The 21,033-nt window shown below is 36.1% G+C and overlaps 1 protein-coding gene across 2 annotated transcripts in view; it reads left to right on the top strand.

Moving 5' to 3' along the window:
* Positions 1 to 21,033, top strand: part of LOC108700148 (dachshund homolog 2) — a 372,744-nt gene that overhangs the window by 326,531 nt on the left and 25,180 nt on the right. For both annotated transcript variants that reach the window (XM_041574972.1, XM_018233058.2), the window contains exons 8-9: positions 15,136 to 15,281; positions 16,696 to 16,843. In XM_041574972.1, the coding sequence (XP_041430906.1) occupies positions 15,136 to 15,281; positions 16,696 to 16,843 (294 nt within the window). The remainder of the gene's footprint in view (positions 1 to 15,135; positions 15,282 to 16,695; positions 16,844 to 21,033) is intronic.

Here is a 21,033-nt window from a genome sequence, read left to right as displayed (position 1 = left end):
AAAAGGTACATTTTGCTCCGTATATATATTGTAATATTTGCATATTGGAACTGTTCGAGAGTGATAATGCTGCATGGGGAACAATTTACAGTGTAATAATGCAGAAGTCCCTGGACCACACATTTGGTTTTATGTTGCACTTTACTGTCAAAGGCTTTAACATATGGGTCTATCTGAAAGTATGAGATGGCTAGGAAAAGTATTTCTGCCACTCTATAGCCATATAGGGCTGCACCTAAGGATTACACTGTGGCATATAACTTTCTCTGGTTCTCTATAGATTTCTTGGCATCAACACAATGTAAAAAAATCAACTTAATCCATATTATTTTTACACCGATAATAAATTATGGAAAGGTTTTATGCAAGCAGCTAAAGAAGGCACTCAGATCGCTTCCAAAGTCACCCGAAGTAGCCTCAAGAGAAAACTTAGGGTGACATCGTAAATTGAAGCACTCCGAGTGCCATCCTGCTGGTGATTTAGATTTTAGCTGGCGGGGCGGCAGTTCAGGGAGATTAGTCATTTGAAGAAGAGGTGATTTTTCGCCAGGCAACTAATCTTGAATCTCTACGTGTGTCTCTGCCCTGTCTACTGTAAACAGTATCCTGTAATGTTCGAGTGTGTCAGCACCAAACACCCCTACCCCTTATTAATGTATTAGGTGCCCATTTACCTTACAGCTCCTGGACAACACCTTAAGCAGAAAATAAATAAGTAAATTATGTTGCTTACTGTCCACTTATTTGTGCATTATTTTTATAGGGCATGGTATTTCTATAGGGCATGGACCTCTTGATAAATTTTTATCTAACTCAAAAGAAGCTGAAAATAAAAAATGTGTTTGAATAAAATGAAACAAATTTGAAAACCTCAAATTTGTACTCATTTTCATCTGGTCAAAAATCTGAAATGCCTTAAATTTGCCATAGACAGCTCTTATTGACTTTTACATGAACTCAGCAGATTCTAGATGCTAAAGTTTTACATTTAGGTTTTACAATTTTTTTGCACTTAATAAACATAAACATACAAGTTTTTGAAAGTATAATTTGAATTAAGGAGTTTTAGTGGAATTTTCTGCAAAATTCGAGTTTGAATGTTGATAAATCACCTCATAATCTCTGTATATTTATGCTTATGCATTGCAATGTTTGTCCTCTATATGTGTACTCTTCTTTAAAATTGTACAGCACTGCTGGTGCTATATAAATAAAGTTATACATAAATTAGTTTGACATGGGAAACTGTTGACCAATTATCACATTTATTTATCTGATAATATTTTATTATATAACCAATAAACTTGCAAGCTACAATAAAAGACATTGTGCAAATGACGATATACATTATCAGATGATACCGGCAGTAATCAATATGGTTGGCTGCAAGCAGGGCCTCCATCAGGGTGGCACAGGGGATACATTTGTACTGGGCAGGGGCCTAAAGGGGCACTTTTCAGATTAGCCGGGGCCCACTTGACAGTGCCGAACCACCAAAGATCTGAAGTCCTAAAGAGCCAAAGTTCCAAAGAGTCAAAGTCCTGAAGACCCGATTTGGGATCCTGGTCACCAATGTTTTTTTATATGAACATCAATGGCTTTTCATAACTCTTGTGTGGGGGAGTTTACTGTTTTTAGCGCTGACTTTGTGACCTTTTTACTGTGGTGTGAGCGGGATCTGGGGTGGGGCTTGGGGGCTGGGGTGGGCAGGGACCAGGGGGCCCAGAAAATTTCTGATGGCGGCCCTGGCTGCAAGTCTTAAATCTTCAGAACAGCTAGTAGATGTCACAAAAAATAGTCCTCCGTCTAGCTTTACAAACAGAAGTTGTGTGTGATGACCATATGCCATGCCCTTGTGAAGGCTACTCACATTTTATGTAGTCTCCTATAATAAAATATCATGATACTATGATACTATCCTTTGAGACTAAGCAAAATTGAAATATTGGAGCTTGTAGCGAAATATGCCCTTCCTGTGCCAGATTGATCACAAATACGCTCTTTTTTAATATCTAGAAAATATATTCCTTAATTTATCACCAGTATTTTTCATCAGCAGGCTTGGCATTATGAGCAACTTAACAAGCACGCACGCATTTATTTAAACACCGGTAATCTTTAATTCAAAATAAAAGGCACATTAATGTAAGCTTGTGTACTCATGATGGTAGAAGAAGGATAGATATTAAATAAAAATCTGCTGATGTAGCAGCAGGGTTATTGCTGAAAATGAAGTGTTTTCTGCTACGTGTATGCAGAAACATCTGTTCTTCCATATGGAATCATAAATATTCGCAACAAACTTGTTTAGAAAAACATTTCAACCTCCATACCCAAGTTGGAGGCTTATTTTAGATATGAAACTGCAGAAGGCTGCTGCTAAGCCAAGTTTATGAAGTCAATAAGGACTGTATATACACTGGACATAGGTAAACGTGGAAAGCTTTACGTATAGGAAAACATTTCCAGTTTGTATTTGCAGTTCTTTATATCATTTTATGTAGATGGTTAATTTTTTTATGTCTTTGTTCCCATAATTGCTTTTCATGTTCATGTGTAAACAACTTTACAGCAGGCTGGGCTATAGACAAGGTTTAGCATTAGAATCTTTAAAATGGCTAACTAGTGAGACCATTAAAATCTTAAAAGAACTTGCTGAACTAGGCATTGTAACAAATTATGAGATACATTTATCATTGGCCTTTATGGCTTGATCCTCGCTGACTGATACATATCCTTACTGAAGTAAATAACTATTGGATTCCAATCAGAGCACGCTTGTTGATTCAGAAAGAATACATTTCATCAGTATGGATATTGACTATAGAAACACAGAAAAATAAGATAAAACAAATCTACGTAGCCATCGAAGGGGTGGGACATTTCAGACCCCTACATGTTAACAAATTCCTGAAATTTTAGAAAAATTTTGTTCTGGTTGATCAAAGTAACAACAAACTCAGTGGGCAAGGAAGAAAGTGCCATTTTAGGGAAGCTTAACCTACATTATTCTATACCTATGTTGAAAGGCCAGTTTGGTGTAGCTTTGATATAATCTTTAAGAATCCAATTTGGTATTTGTAAATCTATTTCCTTTGTGTCTAATATACCTAACCAAAAGCTTATCTACTGAATTAATGTTTTTTGTCCATCCAAAAAATTATTGTAGCCCAGGTTTTAACTTGTGACATAACATGCTGCTTTCTAAATGCCATTAGTAGTGATGAGCAAAATTATTTTGCCAAGTTTCACCAGGAAAATGATGCCCATAGACTCTAATGGTTGAAAAAATTTGTTGCACATCAAAATATCAATACATTTTGCAAATTTTTGACGTGTGAATTTTTGGCAAGCAAAACTGGTAAGATTCGCATTAATTAGAATTCACATAATTGCCCTATTCACCTCCTAACTAAGACTCCTCCCACTATTAAACATTTCCAATAAACGTGACGGAAGAAAATGAATGTTTACCCTTTCTGCACTGGTTGGATTGTCCACCACACAATATTTTGAAACTTCATAAGAAATCCATGTAAAATATGTCTACACAGGCCCAGACCCACTCCTGTACATCCTCTTCTTTCCGTTCATGCTGCAGTGCTGGAAAAGCATATGACCTTAAATACTGGGTGGGAGGTATCAACGCCACAGAGGAGTTTGCAGCACTACTTGTTAATGACTAATATAATGATTTTTTGGGGTTTACACTGGGATATATCCAAGTTCTTAAAAAACATAAACATGTTTGTGGAACTCTGAAAAGAGGGCTTTGCTATTTCTGGATGCTGTTTTAAGGAGGCCTATTTATCAACAGTCTCAATTTTAGTGGTTTTGAGGTTTTTGAAACAAAGACTAAACTCAATTTCTCTAAAGCACAGAAATTCATTAAAAGATCCAATCAGAAAATGCACTAAAACAACAAAGAACAATCTGAAATAAAATATAAAAACTCTAACAAAATGAGAAATCCTCTAAAAGTTTGAATTAATTATAAATGGGATAAATGGTCCAATAGGATCAGTACAGCTCCCATTGTCTTCTATGGGACTTCGACAACTTTTACCTGGCAAATTTTTGTATTGTGCATTTTTCACTTAATGAATCACAAATCTGTTGAGTTTTAAAGAAATATAAAAAAATCCATGAATTTTTAGAGATTTGTGAATTTTTTTTAATACGAATGTTAATAAAAAGGCCCATTAGAGTACACATTGAGGCTTGTTTATTAAAGATCAGATTTTAGTGGTTTTAGAGGCTTTGGAAACCATGACTAAACTCACAAACTCTAAAACAATGATTACCATTGAATTTATTAAAAGATCCAAATATAAAGAGTGAGACAAAAAAGTGCTTGATGATGCACTAAAAAATATGAATGCTTCAAAGTAAATCTCTAAAAATGTGTTTTTTTTTCTGGACAATTCCTAATGAAAAAAAAAAATCTGAACACCTCCAAAAGTCTGAATTAATTTAAAGCGGTCCAGTAATATCAGTGCACCTTCCTTTGTCTTCTATTGGACCTCAACAGCTTTTACTTGGTGAAGTTTTGCATTAGAGGTTTTTGTGGTTTTTACACTTAGGGGCACATTTACCAAGGGTCAAATTTCGAAGTGGAATGTTATTCAACTAGGGAATAGTTAAAATTTGATTTGAGTTTTTAAAAAATTTTGAATTTCAAAATTTATCATATACTGACCCTTTAAGAATTTGAATTTGACTATTTGCCAGTGCCACCTTAAACTTGCCAAATTGCTGTTTTAGCAAAGTGGATGTCCTGGAATCAATTTGGAGTTGTTTGGAGACATCCTGAAAATCAAGGGATTTTTTTTGGTAAAAATTCTAATTAAATTTGATTCGAGTTTGCTGGTCGATCCCATTCATTGATTGGACGTTTTTTTCGAATTTCGAGTTCATGGGAGTTTATGGGAGTTTTTACAAACTCCCATGAACTCGAAATTTGACCCTTGCTAAATCTGCCCCTTAGTGTACAAATTGCAGCAGGACTTATGTGTCACTTGCAGTGGATCTTCTCAGCTACTATACTGATGACTACAGTTTTATCATTGGCAGCAAGACAACAGGCATTTGTCCCAAAAGGCAGTGAATGTACTTCTTAAGAACATTTTGTGACATAATAGAATGGTTTAATTACATTTTACATCTGAAGTACATAACACTATTGTACGTAATATCCCGTGTAGTTATGAATCTGTGGAATGATTTTTTTGAGATGGTGTAGCCAATTGTATCTACTGGGGTAAAACCTGTCTTGTAGAAACTTCCATAGTTTAAAGCATTCATTGCTTGTCCAAATTTGCACTGGATTTTTGTAAGAATTGCCCATTTACTTGAATATTCTATCCCAATTGAACAAATAGAATTTTTTTTGTTATTAGTCTAGTGCGAACAAAAAAAAATTAAGCCCCTTTATAAATATATTGATTTGCTTTTGAATGGGCAGGGGCATATAGTGAACATGGACAAACATTGGCTCTGTTATCCATAGCAGCTTCGGAGTTTAACTGATCAAGTGAAGTTACTCATAGCAACTAGGAAGTAGTAAGCTTTAACTGGTCAAGTGAAGTTACTCATAGCAACTAGGAAGTAGTAAGCTTTAACTGGTCAAGTGAAGTTACTCATAGCAACGAGGAAGTAGTAAGCTTTAACTGGTCAAGTGAAGTTACTCATAGCAACTAGGAAGTAGTAAGCTTTAACTGTTCTAGTGAAGTTACTGATAGCAAATAAGGTGTAGTCAACTTTAACTGCTCTAGTGAATTTAGAAAATAATAGTAATAAAAGAAAAATGTGACCTGGCTGCCATGGATTCTGGGGTATAAGCCCCAAAAATATTATTAATTAATTTAGATGACTTGAGTAAAGGAGAGAGCAGTAAACAAAAGTGTTCTTTAGCAAACTTTTTATGCAGGCCATTTATTTCTCTGGGAGGGGACGTATACTTGCAGCAGAGAGTTCATTTCATAATATACTATCATGCTGATTGTGAAACTTACCTGCCAACTACTGTAAAATACAATCTAATTGCCATATTTAATGCAGTTCAGAAGTTTCATTTCACATTTGTTTTATCAGCACAAAATAAATTGCTTCTACATCCAATTTTATATAAACTCCAGATAGCTACATGAGAGAACGTGCATGGTACTTGGTTTTATGGTTTTCTCTTTAACGCTAAGGTTATGCTGGAAAAAATGGGGATGATATAGTATTTTTATAGTATAGTGTTTTTATGATAAACACCACTAATGAAAAATGCAATTTTAGTGTTAAGTAATATGCTTTCATTTATTTTGGAAATAAATAAAAATGTGATTTAAAGCTAATAAAACAGATTAATCAGCTACTCCCTCATTGCATTCTCTGCCCTCTGTATTCACAGATTAATTAAAAGAGGAGCATTGATTGTGTAGCTGGCACGTGAATCACAAGGTTAAACCTGTTCACTTTGCCTTTCCTTAACCCATTTAACTGTCAGGGTGTCTGCAGTATAGTAGAGTATTGTAGATTGTAGTTAACCCCCCATCTTATAAAATGCAGGCTTGGAAGTACATTTCCTGCCTGAACTTGTAGTTTCACTCTTGGGGCATATTTGCTAAAGGGCGAAGTGTCTAATGATGGGGAAAATTTGCCAGCGTGACGTCATTCAGGCACTTCGCAGATTTACTGAAAGGCACAGGCGTAACTTCGCTAGCGACAGAGACAGATGGTAGCGATCATTCCACTCGCTCTGGCAAATGGACGTAACTCTGCAAATTCACTAAGATGCGGATTTTACCGAACTTAACCTCTTTCACCAGACTTGCCTTCGCCAGCTCAGACCAGGCCAAGTGCAATGGAGTGCATAGATCTTCCTCAATTTTTAGTGGAAACATTTTCTAAGTCCCAAAAAACGCGCGTCTATTCCTTTTTTCAGACTGATAACCTGCAACGGTCCTTTAATTCTTTTTTGGGTAACCAGGTTCCCCCATACATTTTGTAACACATGGAACATAAACTATACAGTGGGCTCATGTGTAGGGCATTATAACAACTCTATTTTCTTTATTAAGGTTCCCTGGACTGTAATGTAATGTATTTGCTGCAACATATACGTCCATGTAACTTCATCAATTTCCAACTAATGCAAATTAGGCAAATTAGCACATCTTCACTTTGATTGCAGAAATAACGCTAGTGAAAATTCGCCAGCGTTCGGCGCCCTGGACACAACTTCGCATTATAGTGAATTAGCTTTGTCTTAGCAAATTTACACCTGGGAAAGTTTTGCAATGGCTGCGAAGCCTTCACTGGGAATTTGCCCCTTGGACTTCTCTGTGCAATTTTTGTTTATTTTTTTAGAGATGTCGAGAACAATCATAAGTTTCCCTAAAGTTCTCTTTTTATTTTCCAGAGTCCTGAACAGAAAACCTTTCACCGCCCTCTTTTTACAAAACAAAAATGAGAAAGCAGATAATTCTGAAACTGCCTATACTAAGGGGCACATTTACTATGGGTCGAATATCGAGTGTTAATTAACCCTTGATATTCGACCATCGAAGTTAAATCCTTTGACTTTGAATATTGAAGTCGAATGGATTTGCCACAATTCGTTCGATCGAAGGAAAAATCGTTCGAGCGAACGATTAAATCCTTTGAATCGAACGATTCAAAGGATTTTAATCCATCAATTGAACGATTTTCCTTCGATCAGAAATTGCTAGGAAAGCCTATGGGGGCCTTCCCCATAGGCTAACATTGGTGCTCGGTAGGTTTTAGGTGGCGAAGTAGGTGGTCGAAGTTTTTTTAAAGAGACAGTACTTCGACTATCGAATGGTCAAATAGTCGAACGATTTTTAGTTCAAATAGTTTGATTCGAAGTTGTAGTCGAAGGTCGAAGTAGCCAATTCGATAGTCGAAGTAGCCAATAACATACTTCGAAATTCAAAGTTTTTTTCATTCGAATCCTTCACTCGAGCTTAGTAAATGTACAAAACATTCTTTCCAGTTTTTTTTATAATTTTAACTACAAAAACAGCGCTTTTTTTTGTAACGTGGCTCACATCTTATTTTTTTTCCCACAGTGCTGAAAATGCACTAAAAGGGTTTTTGAGCTGTTGGATTCTTAGAGGTTCCAAAGAATATTCTCAATATTGAGAATATTGGCCCCTCAATACCTGTTTTTTAAACTCACTAATTAATGTGTCACAGATAAAAAAGCGAATAGTCTAGATGCAAAATTCAGCCATTAAAGGGAATATTTGACCACTTTTTTTGACATGACCTCATTCAGTTCGGCTTATGAAAAAAATGTGCTTAAACACTATCTGAACTTCAAAAAAGTAAATATAAAACCCCTCTGCTTTCCAGAGAATCTATGCACCTGTGCACCACAATACTGCTATGGAAAGCAGAGGGGATTGCAGAAAACTGTGGCTAAAGGTGGGGGGAATTGTCCTTGCGAGCAGAAGCATAATCATGGCTTCCTTCAATCTGTGGAATAAAAAAAAACTATATATATACAGTGGTGTGAAAAACTATTTGCCCCCTTCCTGATTTCTTATTCTTTTGCATGTTTGTCACACAAAATGTTTCTGATCATCAAACACATTTAACTATTAGTCAAAGATAACACAAGTAAACACAAAATGCAGTTTTTAAATGAGGGTTTTTATTATTTAGGGAGAAAAGAAATCCAAACCTTTGTGAAAAAGTAATTGCCCCCTGAACCTAATAACTGGTTGGGCCACCCTTAGCAGCAATAACTGCAATCAAGCGTTTGCGATAACTTGCAACGAGTCTTTTACAGCGCTCTGGAGGAATTTTGGCCCACTCATCTTTGCAGAATTGTTGTAATTCAGCTTTATTTGAGGGTTTTCTAGCATGAACCGCCTTTTTAAGGTCATGCCACAACATCTCAATAGGATTCAGGTCAGGACTTTGACTAGGCCACTCCAAAGTCTTCATTTTGTTTTTCTTCAGCCATTCAGAGGTGGATTTGCTGGTGTGTTTTGGGTCATTGTCCTGCTGCAGCACCCAAGATCGCTTCAGCTTGAGTTGACAAACAGATGGCCGGACATTCTCCTTCAGGATTTTTTGGTAGACAGTAGAATTCATGGTTCCATCTATCACAGCAAGTCTTCCAGGTCCTGAAGCAGCAAAACAACCCCAGACCATCACACTACCACCACCATATTTTACTGTTGGTATGATGTTCTTTTTCTGAAATGCTGTGTTACTTTTACGCCAGATGTAACGGGACGCGCACCTTCCAAAAAGTTCAACTTTTGTCTCGTCGGTCCATAAGGTATTTTCCCAAAAGTCTTGGCAATCATTGAGATGTTTTTTAGCAAAATTGAGACGAGCCTTAATGTTCTTTTTGCTTAAAAGTGGTTTGCGCCTTGGAAATCTGCCATGCAGGCCGTTTTTGCCCAGTCTCTTTCTTATGGTGGAGTCGTGAATACTGACCTTAATTGAGGCAAGTGAGGCCTGCAGTTCTTTAGATGTTGTCCTGGGGTCTTTTGTGGCCTCTCGGATGAGTTGTCTCTGCGCTCTTGGGGTAATTTTGGTCGGCCGGCCACTCCTGGGAAGGTTCACCACTGTTCCATGTTTTTGCCATTTGTGGATAATGGCTCTCACTGTGGTTCGCTGGAGTCCCAAAGCTTAAGAAATGGCTTTATAACCTTTGAAATTGAACTCAGGTGTGATAAACCACAGTTAAGTTATTTTTTAACAAGGGGGGCAATCACTTTTTCACACAGGCCCATGTAGATTTGGAGTTTTTTTTTCTCCCTTAATAACGTAAACCTTCATTTAAAAACTGCATTTTGTGTTCAATTATGTTATCTTGACTAATAGTTAACGGTTTTTGATGAGCAGAAACATTTAAGTGCGACAAACATGCAAAAGAATAAGAAATCAGGAAGGGGGCAAATAGTTTTTCACACCACTGTGTGTATATATATATATATATATATATATATATATATATATATATATATATATATATATATATATATATAAACCGTATATACTTGAGTATAAGCCGAGTTTTTCAGCCCCCAAAATATGCTGAAAAACTCTACCTCGGCTTATACTCGGGTCAAGCGCAAAAACGGTCGCCGGCGCCTAAGAATATTCGCCGGTGCCTTAGAATAGTAGCCGGCGCCTAAGAATATTCGCTGGTGCCTTAGAATAGTAGCCGGCCCTAAGAATATTCGCCGGCGCCTTAGAATAGTAGCCGGCGCCTTAGAATAGTAGCCGCCGCCTAAGAATATTCGCCGGCGCCTTAGAATAGTAGCCGGCGCCTAAGAATAGTCATCCAAAAACGAGATTGAAACTTACCAGAAGCTGCTGCATTTCTCACCCTCAGCTTATACTCGAGTCAATAAGCTTTCCCAGTTTTTGGAGGTAAAATTAGGTACCTCGGCTTATACTCGGGACGGCTTATACAGTATATACGGTATATATAAGTCCATCCAGTGTATGCACTCTTACCAGATATTCCAAACAATTTAGGGTGCGTGGGTCAATATTGTTCAGATAAGATAATCAAAGGACTCGCACTCCAATTCCTTTTTCGTGAATAAACGTGTTAATTTATTTTTGAAAAATGCAACTAAAAATAAATTAACACGTTTATTCACGAAAAAGGAATTGGAGTGTGAGTCCTTTGATTATCATATATATATATATATATATATATATATATATATATATATATATATATATATATATATATATATATATATATATATTTATTATTAGTGATGGGCGAATTCACAGCGAATTTCCGTGTTTTGCCACCAGCAAATAAATTCACGAAACTCCTGTTAAAATTTGCTGGCTCATCCAAAAAGTAGCTTGCTTCAAAATTGTGCATCATCACTATTTGGACACCCATTGACTTTAACGCCAGCGTCAAAATTGACGCAAGCGACTTTTTGGACTCACTTCCAAAATTCAGACATGGGGAGTCAATTTTCAAGTTTCGCAAATTTTTCTTGAATTTTTCGCAGTTTCAAAAATTGTGGGAAATTCACCACTTTTTCGGTCAAAGCAAAACGGGAGAGAATCACTATTTATTGTAATAATCATCATAAGTAAATAAGTAATGATATTATTTTTTGACGTTCAGATGAAGGGGGGGGTACTGTTTATATGAATCCTTCAGACAAAAAGGATTTCACAATTGTCCTGGCATCATATTAGGAAACTTATTCAGTAGAGGGTTGCATTCCCCACAACTCACATAACAGTGAATGACCTGACTCCACATAAATAGAATGCATGAACAGTGGATCTTATCCATCTTGAAAGGAATACTGGAAACCTGCTTGACAACACTAGCAGCTAGCATGTACCTTTTCTCCCGAAATATATGCTTCCAGCACTTGGACAGTTTTAATTGCTTTGCCAATTAGGAGTTTTCATGCATGGCTGATAAATTTCTTACTAAAAGTGCACTTATCAGAAGAGGGGGTGAAATGTAGACACTATTCAGATGTAAAGTCCCATTACAAGATTGAAATAGATTTGTTATACATTTATCATTCATCTTTGCCGTGTGATTTCAATCAGAAAAAAAAGTGATGAATGGTTTGACAGTTCCTCCCATATACACTAAAACATAATATGCTTCCACCGCTTCTTGCTATTAAAGCCCTTAACATGCAATGTGACCTTGGTCTGCAAAACATGTTTGGTTAGCACAAAAACGTAATCATAAGAAGTCATAAGTAGAATCCTTCTTCTTTACTGCTCTTTTTTTCCTGGACTTGGAAATTTATGGCTTGTGGGACAGGTAGAGTATGAACAATGGGCCAAATGGAGTCCAGGGTTATCTCATCTGTGTGAAAACGGCTGCTAAAAATCGATGTGACCTCTGCTACACTGTCATCCCAATTCCCACCCTCTGCTTCCTATTTGTCTTTTGCTGGATGCTTAGATCTGTGTGCTGTCTGTATGTGTCTCTCTCGGGCCAGATTATCAAAATGAATCATTGCCTGCATAGCTCTTATATTTCTATTTATTTTCCTGCTCTTGACTAGCTGTGATGAAATATGATTCCTTTTGCATTTGATCCTTGCAGCAGCCAGCAGCGCCTAATTTAGCTGTGACTCTCTGTTTAACTGAGTAATATTATTTTGAAACTTCAATTTACTGTATGGAAACATTGCAAGCTATGCCACGACACTTGCCTTTCCCATTAATAGTGATTTTCATACCAAGGCTTTAAGCAGTATTACTTTAATCATTTAGACAAATATTCCACTGATTTGCTGGTGAGGCTGAGGATGCAATTGGCTAAATTGAATTATCAGGATAGGTTAAGGACTACTTATGTTTTTAGGGAGTATTGTTGGGTAATCATCATGAGTATGTTTGGGTTAGTGAGCATAATTGAAGCTTGTTTTTAGATAGGAAATTCTTTGGGGTTCTACTCTTTACTGACCAACATAGAGAAAAGTTTAAATAAAGTCCACACAAAGATATATTGCATAGTAATTGTTACATATTTATAGTACAGGTATGGAATCCTTTATCTAGAAACCTGTTATCCAGAAAGTACAGAATTACTGAAAGGCCATCTCAATTTTAAGCAAATAATTATAATTTTTTTTCCTCTGTAATAATAAAACAGTATCTTGTGCTTGATGGTAACTAATCTCATGAATACGTATTGGTGCCAGAAAAATCCTATTGTGTTAACTAAATTTTGAAATGATTTTTACCGTACTTTTTAACAACCAACGGGATGTCTGGTATTCAGCTATCCTGTTTAGTTAAAACTTTCTGGGAAGGTTTTTAAGGGATTTAAATTTGTAGTGCATTAAAACCAGAGGGTGAGACAGGCTAAAATGAGCCAAAAAGCCCTTCACAATGCAAGACATGCAATGTAAAGCCTTCTGAAAACAGAAGTTATTTAAATGCATTATGCTACAAACATAGTAATACCTTCATACCAAAAATTAAATTTTTACTCTCACATAAGGCATTATGGGTGGAGACATGCAAATCACTCCTTTATGTTACTGTGGATAATTATGCATCCAGAACCACTGGCTTTATGGCTCTAAACTATACGAACTTACCTGTGCTATAAAACTAGCGGTTCTGGATCCTATATCTGTGTCTTGTTTTAAATTACACTTGGGGGATTATTTACTAAACCTGGAGAAAAGAAAATCACCGTCACAACAGGATATTTCTAGCAGGGAAACCCCGAAAAGCCATCATTTTTCAGATTTTTGTCCGAAAAACATGAAATAGTTGGATTTTTGGGCTAAATCCAAAGAAACTTCCAAATAGGATAGGGACCTCTCCCTCTGATTTATAAAAGCCTGGCAGGTCTAAGATAGAGGATTTTCAGATTCTGACTTTTTGCAGCCTCGGGGTATAATAAATGACAAAAAATTCAATTTTTTTCCCCCCACCAAATTTTTCGGGTTTTTGGAATTCAGACTTCAATAAATAACCCCCTAAATGCTTCAAATATAATTGTGAAGCCTATACATTATAGATTTGAAATTAAATAAAGGGTAAAGCACAACTTAAGTGATAGCTTCTATCTCAAAAATATCCAAAAAATGTAACTGTACATCATACTAGCACAACCGAGGAAGACCAGTGCTCTAATCATGCCATCAACATAGGACTCATTCCCAATAAAACATAGAAAAAAAAATCTCATTGTGTCTAATTTACATTTTAGGATTAATATGACAAGGGCATTTGACAAATGGAATGATAAGGACAAGTTGTGTGATTGCCTGTGAAAAACGTTTGCATCAAGTATTTAAAGTCAATACACAACTTTGGATAAGGATTACAAAAAAAGCTATTTCAACTATTGTTTTGTATGCCAGATGCAGAGCTGGAATATATTTTGTAATATTTTTTTTTCTGAAACAAGTCATTAAAATTGTATTTGAAACTTTAGATCAAGGTAGATCACAGTTGTACTCAGATGACCTTTTCTTATTAGATGAGTAGTTCGTATTAATAAGAACTGGAATTTCTGAATAAAATGAACATGAATTGGAACTGGTATTAATTATAAATTGTTCAAATACTAAAACACTGAACAATGTGGACATTGGGTTCCTCATTTATCCTCCCTGTAGGTTCATGGCCTGTTCATGTTCATGGCCTTTTCTCATCTCTCCATAAAGAGTAATTTATGGAGATCAGGTCACTGACTCATTCCTTTTGATCAGTGTAGGGAAGATAGACCTCCCAGGGTAGACTCTTAAGGCTGATAGCTAGAGAGCTCCATGCAAAAACAAAAATAACAACATTTAATCGGCTCAGTCTAGAGATGACACACTGGTATTCATTGGATACAGCAAGTTTTGGATGGGTACTCATTTGAGTATAATGCTAAAGGTCTGCAGTAGTACACTAGTACACTGTCTTCCTTCTTTGATTCTTTGTGGACCACCATACCTCTGCAATCACTAGGACACCCTAGGCAAAAACATCTGAGATTTAAATGTTATTTTAAAGGTACTGTATAGTGATGGACGAATAAATTCACCAAACACAAATTTCTGCGTTTTGCAGCAAGCAAATTAATTCGTGAAACTGTGGTGACAATTCGTCAGCAAAAATCTGGTGAGTCAAAAAAAAGTTGCGTGTCAAATTTGTCACATGTCAAAATTGGTTTGTGAATTAAAATTGCCGTGCGTCAAAATGACTTTGCATTTGGACCAAATTGTTGCTCGCGTCAAAATTGATGCATATCAAAATTGAATTTTTCACAGTTTCGCAAATTTTGTGGTAAATTTGTGAATTTTTTGGCGAAGGGAAACAGCACAGATTCACCCATCACGAGTACTGTACCTTCTCAACATTGCACCAAACTGCACCCTATGGACCACAGGGGACTCAATAAGGCCCTAATGAGCAATTTAAATATGTCTTGGTAGAAAGTCAACATACCAATGTTTTGGGGCCCTAAACTGAATATGCTATGGGGCCTAGTTATATCACTGCTGCCATTTACACATTTACTTAATACAAATGTTTAGATTTCCCATGAGTTGTGAAGCACTTCAACATTATACTGCCTTTGTTTTATTTGAAAGGTTTATTTTACCAACAATATTAAAACTCTTATTTCTTTTATTTTAATAGATAATATCCAGATTGCTTTTCCAATTATTAAACCAACTTTGGATAAAGTACAACTGGCTGGACAAACATTACCCCCTGGATTCCCTTCACCTTTTCTCTTTGCTGATGGGCTCTCATCAGTAGAAACTCTTTTAACTAACATTCAGGTATCTATCAGAGTGTTATATCTTATCAGTGATATTCCTGCCTAGTTCTTCATCTTCTATCATTTGTATTACAAGTATTGTAATTCAATCACGCACGCATTTTGTAACAAATTATGACCTTTAAGCGTCCTGAATGGAGCTTGTATCAGGCAATGGTAGTGTCATGTGGCTCATTAGTTATTTAATATTCTGCCTTATGTTTCTATGTTACAGTCAACATCTTTCATATTCAAGTTCAGTGATTCTGTGCTGAATAACTGAAGGACGGCTAGCCCTAAACAAATGCCATCTGCTCAAGAAAAATTAAAAACACCACAAATAAAAGTAAATTTCCTGTTTCATAACCTGTCCTTCTATTTTGTGTCTGAAAGTACTGACAAAGTGGAAGAAACTGAATTGCTAATATGAAGCATTATAATTTGCTTTTGTGATGAACTTAATAATTCACTTAATACATGTTAATAGTGCCTAGCAGAATTATTTAACAACTAGAGCCACATTTATCAAGGGTTGAATTTCGAATTCATGTGAATCTTTTAAAACTACCATAAACTCCCATGAATTTGAAATTCGACTAACCGAAATGTGTTAATAAAATCAAATTTTTCCAACTCCGACAAAGTTAAACAACCCGAAAACTCGAAACAAATTTGAATCGAATCTGATCATAGTCGAAGTTGTTTCTCTGAAAAAAAGTCAAATGTCAAGAAGGCTGCAAACATCTCCAAATTGATCACTGGACCTCTCCCATTGACTTAAACTGCAATTTCTAATTCAAATTCTTAAAGGGCCAGAGTATGATAAATCTCGAAAATCAATTTAGAATTTTTTGAAATAGCTTGGTTCGAGTTTGGATAACTCCCTAGTCAAATTTGACAGTTTTGACCATAAAAAAAATTAGAATTTTCAACTCGACCCTTCATAAATCTGCCCCCAAGTGTAGGAAAATATTTCATGCAAAACACATAAAAACGCTAATCTGGTACTAAAAGGTTTTGTTGAAACTGCTTATAGGTAGTGATGGGCAAATTTGGGGCGTTTCGCTTTGCCCAAAAATTGCGAATTTCCCTTGAAATTCGGGAAACGGCAAAAAATTCCGGCGTCCATATTTTTCGCCCGTCACTACTTGTAGGCTGTGCCTTGCACAAAATTAATGCTGTTTTCTGTCTTGTTCCCACAATCCCAAGGCCTTGACCTTAGAGTGAAAGGAATCATGAATAAAATCAACATGTCACATAGCCTAAAGGGCAAACCACGTGACACTTTTGGGGTGTGCCCAGTTTGCCACTAATATTGTAGAGGTTACTGTGCTTTTACTCCAATTACCTTGCATGTTTCTTTTGTATAATCACTTGCCAATAGTAAACTAAACTGATTTTTATGAAATGATTTATTCCTTGACATTTCTATGCAGGGCCTTCTAAAAGTTGCAGTTGATAATGCCAGAGTACAAGAGAAGCAAATACAGCAAGAAAAGAAAGAATTAAAAATGGAACTTTGCAAAGAACGAGAGCTTAGAGAAAATCTGGAGAGGCAATTGACTGCAGAATTACAGAGTCGAGGTGGGTTTTTAAAATACACTGTGCATATTAGTCAGATTGCACCAAAGTATATTGTTTTTCTAGCAAATGTTATTCGGGGAGATGCAATCCATGCAATACAAACTCTTGCCAGATCCCTATAAAATGTAAACTGTACAACCAAGGGTTAGAGATAATATAAGGGCATTCACTCAGTACCAAAACCACAGAGCCAGGTGTTCAGGAAGCAACAGAGAGCAGTGCACATTTCACATCAACACAGCTGAAAAATGACACATATTCCACTGTACAATTTCCAATGTACAATTTATTTTTAGTCCCTTCTAGGTGTAACTCTCTTTTCAATACTGGCGTCCTACTTATGTGGGCCATTTATGATTTAACCCTCCAGCCAGGAAGACAGGTGAAAGAAAAATACAAACATACATCCAAGACCCTGTAACATGCTTCCGAAATCTGGGACAATATAAACTGTAATCTAGTGATGGGCGAATTTGCGCCGTTTCGCTTCGCCGAAAAATTCGCGAATTTCGGGCGAAATTCGCGAAACGGCGAAAAATTCGCGAAACGGCGCCGGCGTCTCGTTTTTGACGCCGGCGCCCGTTTTTGACGCCGGCGCCCGTTTTTCCGACGCCGGCGCCCGTTTTTGGCGCCGGCGTCCGTTTTTTCGAAAAAAAAATTTTGACGCCGGCGAATTTTTGCCGCGAATTTTCGCGGGCGTTTCGCGAATTTATTCGCTCGCGGCGAAACGCGCGAATTCGCCGCGAATTCGCGCCTGGCGAATAAATTCGCCCATCACTACTGTAATCCCATTCAGATTGTTGTTTATCAAATGTTGCTAAATAAACAAACTAATGATGAAATACCTATTAAACTTTTTTGATCATAAATTTGCTGAATGTGTCACAAAAAAACATGAAAAAATGTTAACTACTCTTTATGATTTATCTAAAACCTAAGTGATATTTAGCATCTGCGGCACTCTCTCATTTGTAAGTAGCACCCAGTGACAAAAAAACTTAATTCACTTTTTAAATCTTACCAGCAATTCATACTATAAGGGGCCCATTTACTTAGCTCAAGTGAAGGAACAGAAGAAAAAAAACTTCGAATTTCGAATGGTTTTTTTTGGCTACTTCGACCATCAAATGGGCTACTTCGACCTTCGACTACGACTTCAAATCGAACGATTCTAACTAAAAATCGTTCGACTATTCAACCATTCGATAGTCGAAGTACTGTCTCTGTACTGTCTCCTCGATATTCGACCATAAGTAAATTTGCCCCTAATTCTGGCCAACTATATTCTAAATTCATTTCTCATAAAACTAAGTAACTCAGGACATATTAAAATACATTAATATAATAATTATCACATAGTAAAAATTAAATGAAGCTTGGATTGTGATTTTCCAATTTAATCATATCAAAATACTGTTTTCAAAAACATTTAATTAAAAAGTGAAAACTACAGTGTCCAGACAGACAACAATGACTAAATGATCCACAGGCTTTTAGTAGACTGTGAATTATAATCAGTTTGCCATGAGTTATAGTCCATATGTGATGTCTCTTGTCACCTGAAATGTTATTGTTCCATCTGTGTTATGACTTGTATCTTACTTCTATCACTCCATCTGCATACTCTAAATTATACTGTGGTTCTGATCAACAATGCCAATAAAAGTTCTTTGTTTTCTTTTAAATTACAAGTGAAAGGCCGCCAGCTAATGATTTTATTGTTGGAATTGTAACAATAGCATAAAATGTTTTACCTGTCTATCTTTTATGCATTTAGAACTATTGCATGACAAACTATTTCTGGAATTGTTTACTGTATATATAAAAGGGGGAATGTAATTAAAAATCGCAAGCGTTATTTAAAATTGTGTTTTTGGGAATGTTTAGTGCAGCTTATAATGTAAAATAATTTGCTGGTTACATTGGGCATTATCGTTAAGCAGAGGTTAGCATTAACACCTGCTCTGGAGTTATTTAAATATTTATCGCAAAAAAAAGCTTTATTATGACATTGAGGTCTGTAATCAATCAAAAAGATGCAAACATTGTTTCTAATGTTAGAAGTGTAAAGGTGTTTGCAAAAGTTTTTTGTGCTAACGAAACATGTAAAATGTCTAAATGGAATCCACTATTTTAGATTCGCCGAACCCCCGAATCCATTGCGAAAGATTCGTCTGAATACCAAACCGAATCCGAATGCCTAAATTGCATATGCAAATTATGATTCAGATTCGGTTCGGTCGGGCTGAAGGAACCAAATCCTGGATTCAGTGCATCCCTACTAAATGGTTAGAAAAAAAGTCCAATGGAACCTGCAAAGCTCGCATTGACTTCTATAGGACCTCGACAATATTTACTTGGAGAAGTTTTTCGTAAAATACAATTTGTAAAAATAAATAGAAAATCAGCCCCATAGTGTCAGTTTTGTTTACCCAAGTTGTATAATATGACTAATTTGCAAATGGCATATAATATGGTCTGTTTGTGTTTAGTCATATACTGTAGATAAATAGGCCTCTGTAATATTTATTGCCATTTGCCATGAATTTTCATCTCTAACACATAAATAACTGCATTGGATAATTATATCAGCATTATATTGATTTTACAGACTCTTATCTGTCTTGTCTGAAAATGAATAGTATTTTAATAGTTTCCTTTACTCTTTAGACCTTCCAGATTAGCTGGATATAGAGTGGATTACACTTTTGCTTTAACATTTTCTTTCATTTGAATATATCATCGGAAGACTATAAAATCATTTTCTGTTCTGTAGCAGTATAGTGTACCAAGCCAGCATGAAAGATTTCATTAACAAGAGTATAGATTTCATCAATAGTGCATTATTCTTAATTAAATGCATGCACTTGCTCAAGGAAAAATGTATTTATATCTTGTTAAAACCTTTGCAAAGAGATAATAAATGTCATTTTTCCATTTGTAAATTTGGCATAGTCAATGAAATGAATATAATAGGCAAATCTCAGTACAATAGCAAAGTCTATATCTCAGCCTCATGCAGTAACTTATTCCTGCATCAAAGTGCTGAATCCTATATTTAGAATATATTATGTACCATTGATTGTGCAGTTTAGTATGACTTGCTTTTTTCATTTCCACTTTGCTATTTTGGGGGTAATTTGGAAGTCATCATATATTTTAATGACAAGCATAAAGTAAGTGAAAGTAATGAAAGTAATAAAGTAATGAAAACTGCTTGTCATTAGTGATAAAAGTGTAATAAAGCCCAGTGGTACCAACAGTGAATGTAGATCAATATATACAATACCCTATATGGGGATGTAGCATAGTCTATATCAAGTGTAGGCACTACAATTCCCAAAGCCAGACCCATTAAAATATGCCCATATTTTTCCTGCAAAAAATAGATATAGTTACATAGTTATGGCAGGAGAGCTAACCCCTAAATCACCATATTTAATACAAAACAAGTTTGTTTAAATATTTGGCATGAGCATGTTTTTCCAGTTTTTACACTAAAAAGTAATTCTTCCAACACTTTTTTCTCTCCATTCCACTTTCTACAATACTCTTTTTTTTTTAGGCAGCACCAATGTCCCTAACATGACAGAAATATTACTACTAATTAACCAATTCTATAAAGCCTCCCCTTCCTCTTCTCTGTGCAGTGTTTTTCTCTGCCCTGTCTAGGTAAGAAACAGTAGAGGGACCATAGTGTCTGAATAACCAGTTCTGAAGGGGTCTGAGGGCCGCATGAATAACCACTTAAGAGTGGGGAAGGGGATGGTCAAGATTAAGGGAAGATCAAGATTCCCTTAAGCTTATCGCAAATAGTGATGGGCAAATCTGATCCGTTTAGCTTCGCTGAAAATTCACAAAATGTTGAAAGTTCTATAAAATGCGTTGGAGTCTATGGGTGACAAAACTTTTTTTTGACACGCAACAAATTGCACAATTTTTTGCTGCATGACCCATTAAAGTCTATAACCATCATTTTCATTGTGAAAATTTTTGCTCATCATTAATCACAAGTCGTTTCTTCAATGTGGAAATGCAGTAGATGAAGGATCCTGAACCAGGTCCACAGAGGTCTGTGTTGGGTAGGCAGTTGCCAAGCCCATCCAGGCTGCTGGGAAAATGAGTTGGCTGCAAAGGGACTGGGATAGTAGCCTTATTCAGCTGGCTCATGTACTTCAAGAAATCAGTTT

This window comes from Xenopus laevis, chromosome 8S, assembly GCF_017654675.1.
Source record: "Xenopus laevis strain J_2021 chromosome 8S, Xenopus_laevis_v10.1, whole genome shotgun sequence".
NCBI classification, from domain to species: domain Eukaryota; kingdom Metazoa; phylum Chordata; class Amphibia; order Anura; family Pipidae; genus Xenopus; species Xenopus laevis.
This window is presented reverse-complemented; position numbering and strand designations above follow the sequence as displayed.